The sequence below is a fragment of the Glycine soja genome, chromosome 7 (genome assembly GCF_004193775.1).
Source record: "Glycine soja cultivar W05 chromosome 7, ASM419377v2, whole genome shotgun sequence".
Classification (NCBI taxonomy): domain Eukaryota; kingdom Viridiplantae; phylum Streptophyta; class Magnoliopsida; order Fabales; family Fabaceae; genus Glycine; species Glycine soja.
In genome coordinates, this window is record NC_041008.1 from 20,323,960 (window position 1) to 20,346,029 (window position 22,070).

The window sequence follows — 22,070 nt, forward strand, 5'->3', positions numbered from 1 at the left end:
CTCACCATGGCCAATCCCTACCCTGATTGCACTATTGTATTATGCCACACACACACACACACACACACACACACACTCACTCATCATACACACACGCACAAACCCTGGCGTACATCCATCATTGAGTCATAAAGCCCTCAAAGTTCCATTATTGCCCTCAACCCTATTCCACTACATGGTCCAGGTGCTGTGAACTTAGTCAAGTAATTACCAAATATAGGGAATTAAAATTGAACGGGATATAGTCATATAGATATAGTACATGACAATAATAGTCTCAGATTCTCACTATAGATAAACCAGCTCGTTCCTGTTCCTCCCAACTTGTATACTAGCTCGTTCCTGTGAACTTAGTCAAGTAATTGCCAAATATGTTGATTATATGTTTAAGACAGTTCCTAAAGCTATAAAGTGAAGATTTGGGACATTAATAAACTAATTAAAAGAAGCACTTATTACGGCAGAGGGCTGATATAGACTCTAATTCCCAACATTGATCCCTTACTATTAACAATTGGAAGCCCCACCCTTTGTTTAATTAGGATATTGAACTAAAATAGAACCTTTAATTTTCTCACAAAGAGATGGTGTACTAAACCACTGGGCACCCAGATTTGTTAGAGTCCCACCTTAATCAAATATCATCAAAGTGGAATCTCAAAATAGTAATATATTATAAAATGGAAGAGATCTGATTTTTAGTTAAATGGGTTGTTTTCAAAGGGTTAGGTGTGTGAAAGGGAAACCCACTACTTTGTGAATCTTATAAATGGTTGAGGAGGAGTTGGAATCCACTCAAAGTGCTTATTTTGCAGAAGACATTGGGATGCTTAATGGGGACACCAAACATGCTTCCAAGCCTCAGAACCCATGCCCTTCATTTTCATACGTGTAAAGATAGGTTTCCACTAGATTCAGTTTCATCATTGGTGCCTTAATTAAACTGAAATAAACTAAGTCTTATAAGATCCAATTATTGGTAGAAGACGGGCACTCCCCCAACACATCCATCTGAACACCTCATCACACTTAATTTGATTAATTATGCTAAAGACCAACAACTTTCATTCATGTTAACACATCCATCTGAACATCTCATCACTCTTGTTCTCTCAATTCAATTATTCATTTCCTTCTTATTTGTTTTAAATATCTACATACATAGGCTACCAATAACAGCTCAGGTGCATTTGAATTTTTCCCTTTTAAATGCTAGGAAGTAGGCTTATTTTGTTGCAGTTTCATGGCTATTTTCTTATAAAAGAAGAAAAACTCGCTAATTTAATTCTGTGCTACAACATTTTAAAAAATTTTCTCCATTCTGGTTATGCAAATTTCCTCATTACGGACTGGGTTGTGCACCTCTTTCTTCTTCCATTTTGTTTGGTTTCATCACAGTTAGTTATGGTTACTCTAATTCTTCAGGAAAACATAACAATATTTTCTAAATCCGGGAATTACTCAAAATGGAGGTACCATTTGTTGGTACTTGCCAATAGGTGGATGGATGGTGGGGAAAGTGGCTTGTGTTGAAATGCTATTATCATTACTATAGGTTAAAGGCTAGAACTGTAAAGGGGAGAGACATTTGTATCCACTTTTATGGCATCCCAATCATCAAGAGATCAAACAGATATCGAAAATTGTTTTGATCGTGCGTTGGCTGGCTTCTATTCAGCCATTGGCAAGAATCTCGAATCACTCCAACCCGCTAGTGAGTTATTCCTAGTCAAGTGCAAGTTTCAGCTTTGTGCTTCTTGTCTTAAAAGGTCAAACCAGTCTCAACTTGTGGGAAAATTCTCCTCTACCAAAAGTTTGAGAATGTAGCTAAATTTAATTAATGGTGAAGTTGGTTAACTGATAAGCATAAAATTATTATCCTCATATCCTTCTTCTTATTCTTAGGAGGTCCCTTACAACTAGGAGTAGATTTTAAAAACATATATTACAAGTATGCTTAACAACCTCATTGTCTTGTGCCTGTATGCATAACAACCTCACTTATTACCTATGTTAATTGATTATAAGTCCTATTGTCATTTAATTTTTGGATTCCACTAGGAGTGATTTTAGCCATTGTTGATCCTGCGCTCATTGTTGTTTCCAAACGTGCTTCTGCGCTCATTGCTAGAAAGTCAAGTGTGTTGAAGCCTCCAACTCAGGTATTTATATATTTGATTCGAAAAATACTTTGAAATTGTTTTTGTAAGCATTAATTGTATAGTTGTAGAAGTCTATGATTTATACCAGCAACCTAATAGAGAGCACATAAAAAACTAAAGCCTGCTTTTAATAATAGCTACTAATAACCTGCTTCATATCTTGAATCCTGCAGAGAAAAAGACAATAGACACTAGTTTGTCCAAACCAAATACAACTTATAGAACAACAAAAATTACTCTCATAATTTAAAATATGAAGCAACAGTAGTAACAACAGCTTCAAAACAATTGCCTTCTATGTACACGATATTACCAATTGCCTTCTTCAGCTGTTTTCCCTGCCCAAAACAATCAAAACTAAAATACATTAAAATTTCTGAATGAAATGAGCAGTAACAATTTTATCTACATCAGCCTCTTGGGAAATGTTGATAAAAGAATTCCTTTTATGAATCTGCTGTTGTCGTGAAGACCTTAGGGGATGAATATGTTGTTTGTGCATAGGGATTGTAAGGCCTAATTTTAGCGATTGTAGCGGCTGTTTCTTTCTCTGGGAATCTCTGTATGCCAACAATATAGGAGTGCATGGTGTGGCTGATGATGTTTAGAATATGATGATCCTTTGCTACCCTCGAATGACCCCCCACACACGCACACAGACACACACCCTCATGACACATACACACAAACCCTAATCACACACACACTTAGTCAACCTCACTTCCGACCTAGTTAACCTCACTTTGTCCTATATTAAACCAATACCCCTTAGCTTTCTCTCATTCATTTTCTCTCCCCCATATGCTTTGCTTGCTACTAGTAAGAGAGTGATCAATCCCTAATCACACACACACATCCTCATCACCCTCATCACACACACACACACACACACACCCTCATCACACACCCTCATGACACACACACACACACACTTAGTTTGTAATTGAAATTTAGATTGTGTATGTTCTTGTATGTCATTAATGTAATTTGCTATATAAACAATTGTTGTTCATGCTGAGTGAACCTTAGATTCCCGTTTGAGACTGAATGCAATGATTCTTGCGGACAGTTTGCATTAGTCATTGTATTGAGTCTTGAATTGTCCGTTTGGATAGTTTGGGGAGACTGGTATTTTTATGTTAGATTCATTCGTTAAGGTTATTATTATTTTGATTAATTTGATGAAATTTTGGTACAATGCATTTCAAGTTGTTCTCTGAGTGCATACTTGATTATTGGGAAATTAATTTCACAAATGCCATGTCGTGTACTTGAAGACCAATTCGAAATGCAATGATTCTTTTCTGTGCAGGATTCCTTTGAGGAGCAGGCGACATAGGGATCCTTTGTCCCCCATGGACGTTAGGATATTCTCACCGCTACTATTAGACGTCCAGAGCACCCTGGACGTGTCCATGCTGCTGGAGCCGGTGTCACCATCAAACAATACTTCGGATCGACTCCACGGACGTCCCGCAGCTCTTCCTCACTGGCTCTTGAAGAATTGCAGTAGCTGACCCAACATATCAGGGACCAACTAGAGGAGTCGATCACAGAAAAAGTGACTCAGCAACTCATGGCATCGTTCAGCCAGATGCAGTCCCAATTTCAGTCCCAGATGCAATCTCAGGGACTTGCACTGCCTCCGGAGCCTCTGGTTGGTCCCTCAGGTCCTAAAGTAAGCACAAATGGGAGTTGTGTTGATCCCTCAGGAAACGATCCTGAGACGGGTGACTTAGATTGGTGCGGCTTGTACATCGAAGAAAATCCTGCCCTCTCGGTTGCCCTGGGGAGAGTTTATGTGGGATCCACTGTTGTTCATAACACTCCTTTGTTGCCTGGCCAAGTAAAGGTGGGTGTGGAGGAGGTTAAAAATCCAGATGCTCTAGTTCCTATACCCACTAATGAGGTTTCCTTAGTGGGGTAGGCAATTCACACCTTCCTTGCTTGGCCGACACATTTGGTCAAATCTTTATCACAACAGGTACTTTACTCTTACTATATGTTTCTTCTTTTTGAATTAATTCATCCAGCGTGCCTCAATTTAGGCCATTTAACTTTGTTTCATGAACATGCAGCTGTGTCTCTGGCAAAACCACCTCAAAAGCTGGATCTGGAGGTCGATGATCCGCTTTATCTGATGACATTGACCGTCCCAGAGCTTTTCTTGAGGCGTTACCAGGTTACATGGGATGCCACCGTGTTTGGGGTCTTTAATCCAGACTTCCCGCTCTACATAAAGCACAAAGACCTCTCTGAAATCGCACACGGTGGTCAATGTCTCAGTATATCCGTGTTATAGTTTTGGATTCTGTAAGTCATTTTAGATTACTTTTAATTACCTAAGTTGTTGCTTTCTATTCAAATATTTAACTTTGAATTAACATAAACAGGCATATGACTGAAACAAGTATGTGAGTTGCGAATTCTGATATCTATGGATTCCTTGAGCCATAGTCCATTTAGAGGTCTGGACAATCGCAGTTTGAGACTAAAAGTTACATAAAGAGTTGGATGCAGAGTTCAAAACACGATGTCTACCTTGGAGCCTACCTGAATGGGTAAGTCACACAAAATAACTGAATTTAATTAATGTTTACTAATATACCAACCCATATTCGTCCCTACTACAGCGGACACTGGCAGATGGTGGTCATCGTGCCCAAGGAACACCTAGTTGTCTGGTTTTGTTCATTGCATAACAGGTCATACAACTACCTTAAGGGGATCATTAATAGGTCAATGTTCTTTTCAAAGCATTTGCATTCAAATACCTCAACAATACCACTTTTTAATTGTTACTCGCCTGGAACAGTGCTTTAAAAGGTCTTGATGATGCTCCACAGCCTAAATCAAAGGCTCCTGCTAGGTGGATTGTCGTCAAGGTACGCCATTTACATAAAACTTTCACTTATATATACTTCTTATGTGTCTGTACACTAATTGTTTAATTAATATCCAAATTTCATTGTGTATTTAGTGTAATAGACAAAAAGGAAGTACTGAGTGCGGCTATTATGTCATGCACTGGATGTCCACCATTATTTTAGGAAGTTTAAGGAATAACTAGGAAGCGGTACGTTTATTTCAAACAAATTCGATTTTTTTATAATTTGTATTACATTATTAACTTATTATCATTTATTTCATGATGCAGTATTTTAACGATCCTAGACCATTGGAGCCAGAGAGATTAAAGGCGCTGCGGATCCAGTGGGCACAATATTATCTCTGAGTTATAGCTCAGAGCTAGGATTTAAGGACATTAAGTTTAGCTTAGTTTACTTTGGTTTAACATTTTAGACATTTCCTATGTAATTTGAACATTGAATTCATTTGTTGATAGTTGTTCATAATAAATCAATTAGTCAATGTTTATTGTGATTAAAACTGCTTGAAAGCATAATAAAATGTTTATTAGCTGTGAATTGGGTCTGAAATTGCATTTTACAGGTACAATTTTGGGTTTATTGTAAAAACAAAAAGTTTATATATAAAAAACTTGAAAACAACATCGGTTATTAACAAAAACCGATGTTAATATAGTAAACAACATCGGTTATTTTGAAAAATCGATGTCAACATGCACCTTAACATCGGTTTTTCAAAAAACTGATGTTGGTTATTTCTAATAACATCAGTTATATATACATAACCGATGTTAATGTACAAACGTTAACATCGGTTATTTATAAATAACTGATGTTAATATACAAACGTTAACATCAGTTATTTATAAATAACCGATGTTATATATAACTAACTACAACAAAATATGTGTATAAATGATGGACATTCACATCGGTTATACATGAAAAATCGATGTTAATATATTAGTTAACATCTATTTTTTTATAGAAAACCGATGTTAATATATTACATTAACATCGATTTTTCTAGAAAATCGATATCAACGTTCATCATGCATACATTTATTTTGCTGTAGTTCTTTCTATATAACATTGGTTATTTAGAAAACTGATGTTAGCATTTTTATGTTAATATCGGTTTTTCAAAACCGATGTTAACAATAATACATTCAACATCGGTACTTTCAACATCGGTTTGAAAACCAATGTAGAATGCCATAAATAACCGATGTTGATAGTGTATTTTCTAATAGTGGGGATTTGTGAAAAAGTAACCTAATTAACTAGCGAATAAGTTGTGTATCAATTTCTTTTATGACTGCATGCGTCATTGGTGCAAACTAAAAAGACTTTTAAGATTACTTGTTTTTTACATTTAGATTAGTCTAGGAGAGATGTAGAATCGACCAATCTTAATATAGAAATTAAGTATTATCTGGACCAATTATAGAATCGATTTAGAAAGGCATTATCTAAATCATCAGAAATAGAACTGATCAAGTTCTACAGTGGGAAAGTTGCATAGATCTTTCAATGTGCGAAAGTTTTTTTTAGGTGGTACGATATATGAGTTTGTTAATGGGTGACTCGAACCTTTTATAGTCCACAGTGAGAATAACTTGTAAGTGAGTAAGTGATTTTAAAAAACAATGCCACCTATTTTCAGATGTACATGCCACGTTAATCCATGGATATTTCCGGAGACCCTACCCACCTTTCACAGTTTCAACCACCCACTACCTCTGCCTTTGGAATCTTCTCACTGGCGTCCAAATCTGGCAAGTTTGCGTGTCCTAAGAAAATATCATTCTGTAAATTAAAGTTTTTTCTGACGACGGATCTCTATCCTCCGAGCAAACGATTCCATAAACCCAAACCCCTTTTCTCTCTTTGATTCCTTCAAAACCAAAAAATGATCCGTCATCAACCTTTGAGTCTAAACCTCGACGAGAAGCGTAGGTTGTGTTGTGTGATGAAATTATTAAGGTTTGGAACGCGTGATACTTCTCATTGCAATCGCTCATGCCGATGCCGTGAACGCGGTGTGTGTGTGGGTGGGTGGGTGGGGGGAGTTTGTTGGAGGGGATGAGTGCGACGACAATGCTGGTGGTGTGTGTTAGAGTTTTCACATTCAAGAGATAAATAATAAAGAGGGAAGGTCTCGTTCCACTGTGAGGGTGGGGGTTTCACTGATCAATTCAATTTTCTTGTACTGTGAGGCCTCCTTCTTTGATCCTCCGTCATGAAGGCCTCATCATTATTTGACTTCGTCGCCGTTGACTTCAGCCTCTACTCCTTTTTCGCTGTCAACATCATCGGCGCCAGAGGATTGACGGGGAAAACATGTAGGCTTGAGAGTTGTTTGGGTTATATGGATGCAAAGGAATGTTATCTTGTTTAATGGTGCTACTTTGAAGGTTGAAAACATGATGAATCTTATTAAGCTGAAGTTGCGACAATGGCTGCACGATATGTTCTTTGATAATTATGCAAAATTCAGGAAGATTGATATGCAGAAGATTGACTACTATGCTCGTTGATGCAAGGGGACAATGGAGTAGGAAATGCAATTGGATTGAGGGTTTTGAATTTTTATTGATCAACTTCCTCTACTTCTATATGGTGTAGGAATCTATATATGCTAGATAAAGAGTACTATAACAAAACAAAGTGTCGTGTCTTTTGTTTTCTCAAAGTGTATAAGAAAGGTTAATTAGTAACGGAGAACAAGTTTGCTTTTTGCATGATGTTTGGATTGAAAATGATAATCTAAAATATTCTTTTCCTTGGTTATTTCAAATATCACGATAAGGATGATGTCTATGCGGCAGAAATGAGAGAATGGCCGTCTGATAATAATTGGAGAAATCTTTTGGCAGGTGGAGGGGTCTTTTGGGTGGGAAGAGAGGTTGTTGGCAGATTTGGTAATTGGAGAAATCTTTTGGCTTTATGGGAATTCAAATGTAAAGATGAAATAAAAATAAATAAGTTCAACAACATATAAGGTTTTGGATTTTGGATTAAAAATAGTGTTAAGTTCACTTCTGTAATATGTTTATAATTCATTGGTAAAAAATCTCTCCATTTTGTCCCCCTCCATTTCTCAACCGTCATCTTTAAGTTAAATCAACTTATCATGTGTTGGATCGAGTGGCCTCAGAATAATTAAGAAGGGGGGGGGGGTTGAATTAATTATTCCTAAAACTTTACCAATTAAAAATTACTTTTTTAAGGCTTTTACTTTTGTTGTTAAGAGAATATGGAGTAGAAGAGAAACTTAACAGAAAGTAAAAGCGAAAATTAAATGCACAGTGGAAAGTAAAAGAGTAGGGAAGAAGGAAACAAACACACAAGAGTTTTTATACTGGTTCGGCAACAACCCATGCCTACCTCCAGTCCCCAAGCGACCTGCGGTCCTTGAGATTTCTTTCAACCTTGTAAAAAACCTTTTACAAGCAAAGATCCGCAAGGGATGTACCCTCCCTTGTTCTCTTTGAACCTAGTGGATGTACCCTCCACTAGAACTGATCCACAAGAGATGTACCCTCTCTTGTTCTCAGTCAAACCCAAGTAGATGTACCCTCTACTTGTGCCACAAAGGATGTACCCTCCAATGTGTTAAGACAAAGATCTCAGGCTGTTACACCTTTGATACATTGTGAATGGGGATACAAAAGAATTCTCAGGCGGTTAAACCTTTGAACGCTTTTGTATTAGGGAATGGGAAGAATCAAAAGAATTCTCAGACTGTGTCGTTTTGAATTCTTTGAAAAGGGAGAAGGGAGATACAAAAGAATTCAGGCGGTTAGTCCCTTGTTCTTTTGGAAAAGAGAGAAGAGAGACACAAAAAGAATTCAGGCGGTTAGTCCTTGGCGAATTCTTTTTGGCAAAGGGAGAAGAGAATGAAAAAGGATGAATAACACAAGTTTTCAAGGTTTAGAAAACCAGAAAACTTCACAAAACTTTTGGTACAAAGAAGAAGAAGAAGTTCAAAGAGATTCAAGGCTTGTAAAGGATTGTAAGAGATTAATTGAAAATGCAAAACAAAGCCTTGCTTTTATAGACTCTTCATGTCTGGTCAAGAAGGCCATTCAGAAGAATTATAACTTTTAGAAAAACTTAAAACCCATTTGAAAAAGTCAAAACCTTTTTGAAGAGTTACATCTTTTGATTTTTCAGAAACAGTCACTGGTAATCGATTACCAAATAAGTGTAATCGATTACACAAAGCTTTTGAGTAAAACAATGTGACTCTTCACATTTAAATTTGAATTTCAACGTTCAAGGACACTGGTAATCGATTACCAAAACATTGTAATCAATTACAGCCTTTTGAAAATATTTGGAACGTTGTAAATTCAGTTTGAAAACATTTTCAAACTCATTTTGCTACTGATAATCGATTACAACAATATGGTAATCGATTACCAGAGTGTAAAAACTCTTTGATAAAGGTTTTGTCAAAAACTCATGTGCTATTCAAAGTTTTGAAAAACTTTTTAATACTTATCTTGATTGAGTCCTTTCTTTATTCTTGAATCTTGAGTCTTGAATCTTGATCTTGATTCTTGAGATCTTGAATCTTGAATCTTGATTCTTGTTTGTAGGCTTTCTTCTTGAGTCTTGAATTCTTCTTGATTCTTGAAATCTTGAATCTTGAATCTTGATTCTTGTTTGTAGACTTTCTTCTTGAGTCTTGAATTCTTCTTGATTCTTGAACTCTTGACTTGTTCTTGATTCTCTTGAGATGTTCTTTGATTCACTTGAGCTTTTTGTTCATCACTTTTGTCATCATCTTTTGTTGTCATCATTGTTATCATCAAAACACCTTTGAATCATTGTTGATTCATCATGAAGCTTTGCTTCCACATCATGTTTTATCACATTCAATTCTTAGTTGTCGTAAAGGACTTCACATCCTTTTAATTCTTTTTATTTTAATTTTTTTTAGAAGTTTTGTAACCTTGAAAGTGCTTGTGTTTTCTTGACAAGTTATCTTGAATAGACTTCAAAATCAAATTATTTTACGTAAAATATGTGTTTTGTCTCAAGCGTAGGATTATTTTCTTTTGATGTTTTGTTTCTCTAAACAAGTTAGTCTAGTTAGCCTGAATCTCTAAACAAGTTGGTTGAATAGGCAGGGTCAAATTGATCTATTATTTATATATTTATTTATATGAATTTTAAAAGTAAAAAGAAAAAATAATAAGAATAATATTGAGCCAAATAGGCCAGATGATTTTGGAGCCAACATTTTCCAAACTAAATTATTTTTGGGCTTCTATTTTAGAGTTCAGCCGGTGGAAACAATTTTCATATATATATATATATATATATATATATATATATATATATAAACTATCAACGACTTAATTTTCAAAAATGACTTATATATACACTTAATGCCACTATTTTTTACTATTTGTATATCCCTTAAAACTTCTCTTAATTTTCTAGAATATCATGTTTTTTTGTTTTAAATTTTGGAGTGGGCTGTGTTCGAAATTTGTCAAGTAAAGCATTTAAATCTTATAGTTTTTTTTTTAAATTTAATTATGTAATTTATATTTTTAATATTACTTATTATTTTCTATTTTTATAATCTTTTTATTTTATATGAACGTTAATTAGTGTAATATTAAATATTAATCATGATTTAGTGACGACACTCAGCTTATAACAAGAAGTCTATAAGTACTAGTAGCTTTTTATTATGATTATTATTTTTATATTTATCATTTTAAAATATTTTATGTAATGTATGCTTGCATTAAATTTTATATTTATTAATTATATTTATTTTTTTATGTAAAACATTAAGTATGTATGCATTTTGTATCTAGCTTAGTATGTTATTTTAGCCTATACTTGTTTAAGAAAATTTTAATTTTATAGCATGTTATTTTAATGATATTTATTTATAAATTTATGATGTTAAGATTTAGTAAGTACGTGTATATATTGTTTAATAATATGTATATATATATATATATATATATATATATATATATATATATATATATATAGTTATTTATATTTTTATTATTTAAACTACAATATTTAATGTGTAACAACTTATTGTACATTTTTACTTTGTTTTTTTTTTCATATTTCGAAAATTTCTTGACATTTATATAATTTTTTTTAAAAAAATTGTCAAATTTATAGTATAACATACGCGTACATCGTTCGGATATGGTTTCAGAGTCTCTCAAGATTCAAAGAGAAGATTAATATGATAGTAATATTATGAGGCAAGTAAGAGATACTCAGCCACAATCATGGAACCTACTTCGGATAATACCAACACTCAACCTGTTTTTTTTTTTTTTTTTTTTTTTTTTTTTTTTTTTTTAACTTCTTCCCTTTCTCTTCCAAAAGGCTGTTCTAGAACCATTTCCTCAAAAATAACGCTTGAGGAATAAATTTATATAGAGATAAACATGTTATAGTTTTCTAAAAGAATGTCATTTCATCATCCTACTACCAAAAATTCTTTACAATAAAGTTGACACTGTATATATTTTAAAAACTCACCAACAATGGGACCAATAAAGTATTATTTTGACTTGCCCCTTCCACATCCAGCAGGCCGCTACATTGAGACGTGAAAAGCGGGATAGAGAATTTAATTAAGACTTCTTAGAGATATATATATATATATATATATATATATATATATATATATATATATATATTTTATGTAATTTAGTGTTTTTTTATTTTTGTTTTTATAAATTTTCTTTTTTATTTTGTATAAAATGAGTTTTTTTCTCTTCCATAAAGTATGCTAGATAACACTTTAAATAATAGAAAAAGCGCTTTGAACAAAATTTTTTTATCTAAGGTGCTTTAACGACAAAAAATAAAAAACATATTTTATAAGAATTATTATAAACAAAATTTTTACAAGAACGAAAATGAAAAAAATATTAAATTACACAAAAAAGCCAATTAATCAGTAACGCAAAAACAAGTTCAAGTTATATGCATATGTTTTTAAATTTTTTTACACAATTATTTAATCAAACTTGTTATATATAATAAATTTATTAACATTTAGTTAGAATAATTATTTTAAGTAATTTAAATAATAATTTGTGATTCAATAATCATAAATAAATAATAAACTCTCGTTAAGTGTGTTAAACTTGTGCTATATTTTTGTTATGTGCATCTATCAACCTTGTTTTTTTTTTACTCACTAGAAAGTTATTATGATACATGTAAGGCAATTGCTTCCTATTCTTTCATACTTATTTCATGCACCCTAATCCAAAATGTAATTTGCATTTCAAATTAGTCATTACAGAATGTAATAATATACATTCTAGAAAGGCTAATCCGTATTGCAAAATTACTTTACATTCTGGAATGACTAATTTGAAACACAAATTATATTATGAATTAGACTTTCTAGAAGGTTAAAAAGGTGTAGAAAGCAAATCCACATGTATAGTAAGCAATTGCTTACTTATAAGGGTATTATTGATACATAGCCTGCCGAACATGATTTTAGTTGTTAGTGTGATTATAAATGGAGTTTAATGGTTATGTGACAATAATGTAAAATAATTTTGCATGTTATCAAATAAAAAATCATTGTCTAATTAGATGACTTTTTAATTATTCTAAAATTCAATAAACTTATTTTACATGATTTGTGATTGGGTGAGAATATAATTATTTTATACTATTAATACATATGTTTTTTTCTTTTATAAATGTTGAGAGTTTTATCAAATATAATAAACAAGGAATAAGTTATTTTTTATAAAGCTAATAATAAGTTATTAATAACATGATTTTAAAAACATTATTAGAATCTTAGTGAAATAACTCTATGAAAAAAATGATTAATATATTCTTATTTCTTCTTTGAAAAGTATGTTAATAAGTGATATTTAATTTTTGTACCCCCTGAGCATAATAAAAATAGTAATCCTTTCTTCAATAGATGGAAACTTCATTGCCAAGTGAGGTGTTGACACTATAGCTCTCAACGCGATACGAGATGGTCTTTCCAATAGGATGTTGTAGGAACTGCTAGCATTGACCACTATATACTGGATGTTGACGATCCGGTAATCTCTACCTGTACCAAACTTAGTGTAGAGATCGATATATCCCTTAGTATCTACCCTTTCCCTGAAAAGCCAATCGGTTGATCATCATAGGGTTTGATCTCTGCCTCAGGAATTTCTAACTTTTGGAACGTTGGCCAATAGAGGATATCAACCGAGCTCCCTTGATTAATAAGTGTTTTCATCACCATGCAATTGTCCACCTCCATTGTGATGACCATGAGGTCTTCTTGCATAGGGTCTAGGCCTTTGAAATCATCATCTATGAAAGTGGTGGATCATGCTTTTGGCTTCTTATGGGACACTTCATTGACTGACCTGACCAGCCTCAAATGTTTCTTGCGTGACGAAGCCGTAATACCATCACTCGTGAACCTTCCAACTATCATGTAAATGACTCGCCGAACAATTGATTGGTTTGGTGACACTTATCTCACCTTGTATCACGATTGTCATCTCTTCTATCATATCAACCACGTTGGGTATCTTCCCTTCTATGGTCCTAACATGGTTCCTTCTATGGTCATAGGAGTTCTTTGTAGCTGGTGGTTTGTGAAGAAAATCCTTCAAGTGCCCATCTCGGATCAAGTCTTTTATCTTATCTTTTAATGTTGTGCACTCTTCAGTAGTATGGTCATAGTTCTGATGAAAGTGATAGTGTTTCTGCTTATCAACCATTGGGGGAGTAGGTGCCTTCAAGGGTGCTCGCATGATTTTCAAGCTAAAAGCCTATTCTAGAACCTATTCGCTATTGGTGTTCAAGACCGCATATTAGGAATACCTTGGTTGTGAGGGACCTCTTTCCTTGAACGAGTCTCGTTTCATTTTCTTCCCATCTCTATCAGTATCCTTCCTCTCACCAGCTTGTTCCACCTATGTCTGATGTCGTAACTCAGTCAATTCTTTCATCTACATATACTTAGCCGCCATTTGGTGCAACTCATCCATATCTGAGGTCGGGTTCTTACATAAGCTATTCAAGAAAGGCTCTGGTCTTAAGGTTGTGATTAGGTGGTGTGGGGAAACAACAAGGTGCAATCCTTTAGTATTGAGGGTGACCTTGCTAAACCTTCCCATGAATGTTCAAAGAGGCTTCTTCTTGTTTTGCTTGATATTGACTAGTGCCATGGAAGTCAAGTGATGGGGTCAACTAGTAGCCAACTGATTGCCGAATCGGGTTGCCAAGGTGTCAAACAAATCAATGGAGTACGGAGGAAATTTTGTGAACCAACTCAATGTCGGGCCCTTCAAAGAAGTTAGGAAAATTCAACATAAAACAAAGCCATTGCTTGTGTGTAGGTTGACTTGGGTAAGATAGACATTTAAGTGCTCATTCGGATCTATGGTACCATCATATTTGTCCATTGTGAAATGCTTCCAAGAAGGAGGGGGGTGAACTTCCATGATTCCATTAACGAAGGGGTGCCTTCGGGTTCCAGCAACCATGGGTGTCATTGCTAAGGTACGAACCATCGAATTAAGTGGTGTCTCCCCTTGCCAATCGTCCTTGGATGTACCTCACAAGTCGTGGGCATAAAAATGGTGTTAAGTACGTCCAGGATACCTTGGTTTCCTTTTGTTTGATGAGATGGTCTCCAAGTTGGGTCCTGTCATAGGTTCTGGAGTGTTGCTTGTTGTTGCCGAAGGGTCTTAATTTCCTCCGCGTGACGCTTTTTCATGGCCTCCATCTCAGCCTACAATTCTTGAGTCACGTTCGAGTGGTCAGTCACGTCCTCAATGTGCACGAATTGTGCATTATTGAGGCTCAATGCTCCTGGGTTAACACTCCCTTCCATGTTTTCTGGGCTCATTGTCGCTACCATTACATATAGGCCATAGGAAATTTTCACTCGGCCCCACAATCAATGCCAAAATGTACTCTTCTAAGGTTACGATTGTAATTCTCCTTTGATGTGTTGAGCCATGTGTCCATGCTCATGTCGGAAACCTTTCTCCAAGCACTAAGAGGGGGTCCGATGCTAAAGCCAAATATCACTCAACATAGTAAAATAAGAACAATAATGATAATGAATATATATATATATATATATATATATATATATATATATATATATATATATATATATATATATATATATAACTATCTTATAAGAGAATGAAATGACTAATCTCAACCGTTGGATTAAAATGAAAGATCAAGATTAAAATATTTTAAATTCAAATTAAAACCTCATTTAATCATAAAATCTCTATAAGATATATCAAATAAATATATATATATTTTAAAGATTAATTTATACCATCATAAAATATCTCAAACCTATCATCACCATGACCATCATCATTGTCATGATCGTTTTCACCAAACCTGCCATGGCCACCACTACAACAACCACCATGACCGTCAACTACTGCCACCACCACCACCAACACTGTGATTGCCACCATGACAACTGTTGCCGCCACCAACATGACCATCGTTGCTACCATTACCACCATCACCACCAATATCGTGAATGCCACCATGGCCACTGTCGTCGCCACCAACATGACCGTCATGGTTCCCTCGCCGGCAAATTTCCCCATCCGGGGTACTTTTAAAAAGTATTTCCCCAGATGGGGTTCTTTTGAAACATTTTGCACGATGGGGTTGTTCTTTACGTGGCATGCATGCAAGCAGCACCCAAACCGCCAGTACCACTGGCGAGTTTGGTCATTCTGAAGGAATCGCTCCTTGCAACAGCGATATGGCCATGCATAGGGAACTGCCAGTTTGACTGGCGAGTTCCTAAGGCTGACAGCTAGGTAGTAGGCGCGCAGGCAGGAGGCAGGAGGGCAGGGTGCAGCAGTGGTGCAGGACGGAGGTGCAGCAGCAGTAGCAGAATCGCCAGTACGGTTGGCGAATTCGTTTGCAAAGGAACCGCCAGCCTGGCTGGCGGTTTGCATTGTTTAAAAAATTTTCCCCCTTCCCTTATAAAAAGAAGAAGCTCCCGAGTGCACATGCAAGCCTTCTTGCACTTCGTTATTCTTCCAAGTTCTCCCAGCGTTTGTTCTTGCGTTTTGTTTTTGTAAGTATTATTGAATAATAAATATTTATTGTGTTATATAAATATATATGTTAACTTAATTTTAGTTGATATGTTTGTTTATTTTTGTAGGACAGTAACTCTCTCTTCTCCTAAGTGGTTTCTCTTGTGTTGCTGTTAGTTGATTTCTCATATTGGTAAGTTTTTCATAACTTGACAACTTAAGTTGATGTTAGCTGGAACTTTTAAATTTTAAGTAGTATATGTTACAAATTTGAGTTGGTATATTATTATTTTGTATGTTAGTTGTAGGTTAGTTGATTTTAAATTTATATGTTATTATTTGTGATAAAATGATTTGTACGTTAATTTTAGTTGTTATATTATTATTAATTGGTTTAGATTTATTAGATTTGTATGATATTATTTGTATTTTATATATGGTATTTGTAGTTTTAGTTAGACAGTGAATATTATTTAATTGATTTATTTATAGTTTTTATTGAAATATATGATATGTTATTAATTTTATACATGTACGTTGTTTAAATTTTTGATTCCATGGTAATTTTTTGATTTAATGACATTTTTTTGTGTATAATATATGTTATTTAATTTAAATTTTAATAATTGGAAAAAAAGTATGGTCATTTATTTAAATTTATGTAGCTATTTTAATATTTAATTTTTTTATTTGTAGAGTATTTTAATTAGCAAATTAAGTTTTGTTGTGTTAAATTTATGTACATTTTTTTTATAATTTTGTTATGTAAGTATTTTAATTTGGTCATTTATTTAAATTTATGTTGGTTTGTTTATTTTTAATTTTCTTATTTGTAGAGTATTTTAGGTTGTATTTTAATTTTTTTTGTGTTAAATTTATGTACGTGTTTAAATTTTAAATTTTAAATTTTGTTATTTATTTTAATTTGATCATTTATTTAAATATGTGTAGGTATTTAATTTTTAATTTTATTATTTGTAGAGTATTTTAGGTCGTATTTTAAGTTTTTTTTTGTTAAATTTATGTACGTGTTTAAATTTTTTATTTTGTTATGTATTTTTAAATTGGTCATTTATTTAAATTTTTGTAGCTATATAATTTTTAATTTTGTTATTTGTATAGTATTTTAGGTAGTATTTTAAGTTTTGTTGTATTAAATTGATGTACGTATTTAAATATTTAATTTTGTTATGTATTTTTAATTTGGTCATTTATTTAAATTTTTGTAGTTATTTAATTTTTAATTTTGTTATTTTTAATTTTTAGGGTTAGTGGTTTATTTTTAGGGTTAGTGGATGGGGTTTAGGGTTAGTGGATAAGGGTTGGGGTTAGAGGTTTATTTTTAGGGTTAGTGGATAAGGTTTAGGGTTAGAGGTTTATTTTGAGGGTTAGTGGATAAATTTTAGGGTTAGATGATGAGGGTTAGGGTTAGTGGATGGGGTTTAGGGTTAGTGGTTTATTTGTAGGGTTAGTGGATAAGGTTTTGGGTTAGTGGTTAATTTTTAGGGTTAGTGGTTTATTTTTAGGGTTAGTGGATGGGGTTTAGGGTTAGTGGATAAGGCTTGGGGTTAGAGGTTTATTTTTAGGGTTAGTGGATAAGGTTTAGGGTTAGAGGTTTATTTTGAGGGTTAGTGGATAATTTTTAGGGTTAGATGATGAGGGTTAGGGTTAGTGGATGGGGTTTAGGGTTAGTGGATGAGGTTTAGGGTTAGTGGTTTATTTGTTATGTACGTGTTTAAATTTTTAATTTTGTTATGTATTTTAATTTGGTAATTTATTTAAATTTGTGTAGGTATGTAATTTTTAATTTTGTTATTTGTATAGTATTTTAGGTAGTATTTTAAGTTTTTTTGTGTTAAATTTTTGTACGTGTAACAAATTTATGTATTTTAAGTTGGTCATTTATTTTAATTTGTGTAGCTATTAAGTTTGTAATTTTGTTATTTGTAGAGTATTTTAGAACATTTATTTAAATTTGTGTAGTTATTAAATTTGTAATTTTGTTATTTTGAATATTTTTATTTGTTCAAATTGATGTATTTTGTTATTTATTCAGATTTTAATGATGTGGTATGTATATTTAATTGATTTTTTGTAAATGTAGTTAATTTTTTTAATGTACAATTTTTGTTGTGAATTTTTTGTATTACATTTTACTTTACAGTATCAATGGCATCTTCGTCCTCATCTTCATCTGGTATACACATTAAGTCTGGTCCAATAGATGGAGACGTTTTATGGTTGCAACCTAAGCATGTTTCCGAACATGTTTGGAATGGAGAAGCAGACAGGAAGTTACATATCAGACGAGCTGTACCCATCTATCAAGGGCAAGAAGCAATACCAGAGGAAATTATTCCTCTGCTTCGCCAATCGGGATTTTATTGGATTATGAAAATGGGGTACCTAAAAATTAATTCTTCATTAATTACAGCCTTGATTGAAAGATGGAGGCCCGAGACACACACGTTTCACTTGAGATGCGGAGAGGCTACGATTACTCTTCAAGATGTGTCAGTCTTGTTAGGTCTTCATACTGAGGGGACACCATTAATTGGTCAGACTAATCTTGATTGGGCTGAATTGTGTGAAGAATTATTGGGAGTCAGACCACAGGAAGGTGAACTTCAAGGCAGTGTGGTCAAATTAAGTTGGCTGGCTCACCATTTTTCTGAAATAAATATCCATGACGGTAACGTACAACAATTAAAAAGATTTACCCGTGCATGGATCCTTAGATTCATAGGTGGAGTTCTATTTGTTGATAAAAGCAGCAGTAAAGTTTCCCTAAGGTACCTCCAATTTTTACGGGACTTTGAACAGTGCAGCACATATGCATGGGGACCTGCCGTGCTTGCTTATTTATACAGAGAGATGTGTAGCGCCACCGATTACAAAATAAAATCAATCGGAGGTATGTGCATCTTAATCCAAATGTGGGCATGGGAACGCTGCACGACTTTGGCTCCAAAGAGAACTCCTCCTATAATGGAAAACAAACCACTCGGACACAGGTTAGTTTTTTTTTTTAAAAAAAATCATTTGAAAATAATAAATAATGTAATGCGTCGACACTAATTATTTCATATTTTTTTTGTAGGTGGCTGCGACGTGGAAACCAACATATTGGCAATGATGATCTAATAGTTTTCCGTCGCAAATTAGATATGATGAAACGACATGAGGTAACAAGATCATTATGTATTTGTTAAATAATAAATAAAATGTCATGGTTTAAGATAAATTAACAATTGTGTTATTGTATGCAGTTTGTGTGGGAGCCTTACCCAGCAACTGTTATGTCGATGTTGCCTCCCATTTGTTTGGTTGGCAGTGTGGCGTGGTGCGTAATGGTGCCACTCATTTGTTTCCATGTTGTAGAGTGGCACTAACCGGATAGGGTGTTGCGACAATTTGGAATGCAACAACCTATTCCAGAGTCTCCTTCGCAACCACAGAATATCCATGGGCTAACGCTGAAAGGCAAACAAGATGAAAATTGGTTCCAGCTGTTGGGCCCCTTTATCAGTCAGTGGAATAATCGAGCTGAGTTTAGGGTCGACATTTATCCTCGACAAGAGGGCCTATTGAGTTTTAACTCGGATTACAGGGTTTGGTATAGGCGAAAAACAAAAATGTTTGTCGACCCAAACAATGCAAACACGGCTACATTGGTATTTATTTCTTTTTAATTATTTAACTTGAATTTATTTTTTAAATCATCGACATTAATTTGCTTACCCTAATAATTGCAGGGTGAAGTTACCGAGACATTGCAGTATATGGTGTCACCACAAGGGCGAAACACATGGACAGTTGATGATCTCGTGCCATATGTGGAAAAGTTAGCGATTATATCCCAAGAGCAAGAGAGGATCACTGAGCCTGTGGCACATGGTCCGGCATCAGAGCGTCGATTTCCCCCACAATAGTTTCACATGCTTCAGTCAAGTGTTGAAACTCGAGGATTTGACAGACGAAGGGAGATTGTTCACGCGGAAGATTTATCGCAGCAAATGGACCAGCGTGGCCATGGAATGTATTACACGCCACCAACATTTTCTCAGTATCCTTCGCAGATGTATCAGTATCCTTTCGAGGATCATGACACTGATATGTCTGCAAGCGAACATTCGTTTGGTGGTGTTACGGAAACACATCCTCATTTTTCATGGCCGACCATGACCCCTTCGCAGCAACATGATGTCCCAATGGCAACACCTAATGCCCCATTAGGTCCGCAATGGGATGTACCCGGAGCAATACCTGATATGGGTGACATATTAGGTGTTGATTTGCGTCACGAGTTTTCTGCAGAGGCTGAGCAAGAAGGGCGGAGACAGCGCGCAAGAAGAAATCCGGATCGTCAAGCCCGAAGGTGGGATCGACCATGTGGCACATCCTCGCGCCATCACGGACACCATAATGACTGATTTTGATGTCTCTATTTGAAATTTGTGTTGTATCTTTGTAATTTGAATTTCAGACTTAATTTATGGTATCTGATTCTACTTGTTATGGAATTTGTTATGGAATTGCTTTTTCAATCACCATTTGTTATTGAATCACCATCGCGGACACCATAATGACTATTTTTATGTCACGCATCAAACTAGAATAATAAATAAAGTCATACAGCAAAATTAACCAATGTCAAATACAGAGTTAGGGTTAGTGTATATTAGTTAGTTTTAGGACTTATGGTTTATGAGCTAGTTTTATGACTTAGGGTTTATTAGTTAGGGTTAGGATTTATGGGTTAGGGTTATGAGCTATGGTTAGGATGTATTAGTGAGGTTAAGGGTTATGAGCTAGTTTTAGGACTTAGGGTTTATTAGTTAGGGTTAGGGTTTACGGTTAGGATTTATTAGTGAGGTTATGAGTTAGGGTTCATGACTTAGGTTTAAAAGTTTAGGGTTACTGGTATGAGTTAGGGTTAGGGTTTATGACTTAGGTTTATGAGTTAGGGTTATGATTTATTAGTGAGGTTAAGGGTCATGAGTTAGTTGTAGGACTTAGGGTTTATGGGTTATGGGTTAGGGTTAGGACTTAGGTTTTATGTGTTAGGTTTAGGGTTTATTACTTAGGTTTATGAGTTACGGTTAGGTTTATGAGTTGTGGTTAGGGTTTATTATTTAGGGTTATAGTTTATGAGTTAATTTTAGGACGTAGGGTTTATGAGTTGTGGTTAGTGGTTTATTTTTAGGGTTAGTGGATGGGGTTTAGGGTTAGTGGTTTATTTTTAGGGTTAGTGGATGGGGTTTAGGGTTAGTGGATAAGGGTTGGGGTTAGAGGTTTATTTTTAGGGTTAGTGGATAAGGTTTAGGGTTAGAGGTTTATTTTGAGGGTTAGTGGATAATTTTTAGGGTTAGATGATGAGGGTTAGGGTTAGTGGATGGGGTTTAGGGTTAGTGGTTTATTTGTAGGGTTAGTGGATAAGGTTTGGGGTTAGTGGTTAATTTTTAGGGTTAGTGGATGGGGTTTAGGGTTAGTGGTTTATTTTTAGGGTTAGTGGATGGGGTTTAGGGTTAGTGAGTTATTTTTAGGGTTAGTGGATGGGGTTTAGGGTTAGTGGTTTATGTTTAGGGTTAATTAGTTATTTTTAGGGTGAGTGAGTTATTTTTAGGGTTAGTGTTTTATTTTTAGGGTTAATTAGTTATTTTTAGGGTTAGTGGTTTACTTTTAGGGTTAGTGGATGGGGTTTAGGGTTAGTGAGTTATTTTTAGGGTTAGTGGATGGGGTTTAGGGTTAGTGGTTTATTTTTATGGGTAGGGTTTATGAATTAGGGTTTAGGGTAATGAGTTAGGTGTATGGCTATGAGTTAGGGTTAGGGTTTATTAGTCAATGTTTATGACTTAGGTTATGGGTTAGGGTTATGGGTAGGGTTTATGAGTTAGGGTTATGGGTAGGGTTTATGAGTTAGGGTTATGGGTAGGGTTTATGAGTTAGGGTATAGGGTTTTG

The 22,070-nt window shown here is 34.5% G+C and overlaps 2 protein-coding genes and 1 long non-coding RNA gene across 4 annotated transcripts; all 3 read left to right on the plus strand.

Moving 5' to 3' along the window:
• The first annotated feature begins 4,379 nt into the window (after positions 1–4,379).
• On the plus strand, positions 4,380–4,834 carry LOC114418716. Its single transcript, XR_003668085.1, has 3 exons — positions 4,380–4,475; positions 4,556–4,723; positions 4,796–4,834. It is a non-coding gene; the product is annotated as an uncharacterized LOC114418716 (long non-coding RNA).
• A 14,004-nt stretch (positions 4,835–18,838) lies between these two features.
• LOC114420500 (serine/threonine-protein phosphatase 7 long form homolog) lies at positions 18,839–19,499 on the plus strand. Its single transcript, XM_028386381.1, has 3 exons — positions 18,839–19,121; positions 19,208–19,292; positions 19,377–19,499. The coding sequence occupies exons 1-3, from the start codon at positions 18,982–18,984 to the stop codon at positions 19,497–19,499; spliced, it is 348 nt and encodes a 115-aa protein (XP_028242182.1). The 5' UTR covers positions 18,839–18,981.
• A 231-nt stretch (positions 19,500–19,730) lies between these two features.
• Positions 19,731–20,611, plus strand: LOC114417767. Of its 2 annotated transcripts, none has more exons than XM_028382833.1 (2): positions 19,731–19,781; positions 19,870–20,611. In XM_028382833.1, exon 2 carries the CDS (start codon positions 20,046–20,048, stop codon positions 20,538–20,540), a length of 495 nt encoding a protein of 164 aa, XP_028238634.1. In that variant the 5' UTR covers positions 19,731–19,781; positions 19,870–20,045; the 3' UTR covers positions 20,541–20,611. The 2 variants fall into 2 exon arrangements, with proteins under 2 accessions (XP_028238634.1, XP_028238633.1); XM_028382832.1 differs by having other exon boundaries at positions 19,740–19,781; positions 19,863–20,611.
• Positions 20,612–22,070: the final 1,459 nt, after the last annotated feature.

What these genes read in the sequence shown, in the direction of transcription:
- LOC114420500 (XM_028386381.1), top strand. Translation starts at nt 18,982, where the DNA reads ATGTGTAGCGCCACCGATTACAAAATAAAATCAATCGGAGGTATGTGC. An exon ending in AACAAACCACTCGGACACAG is followed by an intron (nt 19,122 to 19,207) that starts GTTAGTTTTTTT and finishes TTTTTTTTGTAG; the next exon opens with GTGGCTGCGACGTGGAAACC. An exon ending in ATATGATGAAACGACATGAG is followed by an intron (nt 19,293 to 19,376) that starts GTAACAAGATCA and finishes TATTGTATGCAG; the next exon opens with TTTGTGTGGGAGCCTTACCC.
- LOC114417767 (XM_028382833.1), top strand. Translation starts at nt 20,046, where the DNA reads ATGCTTCAGTCAAGTGTTGAAACTCGAGGATTTGACAGACGAAGGGAG.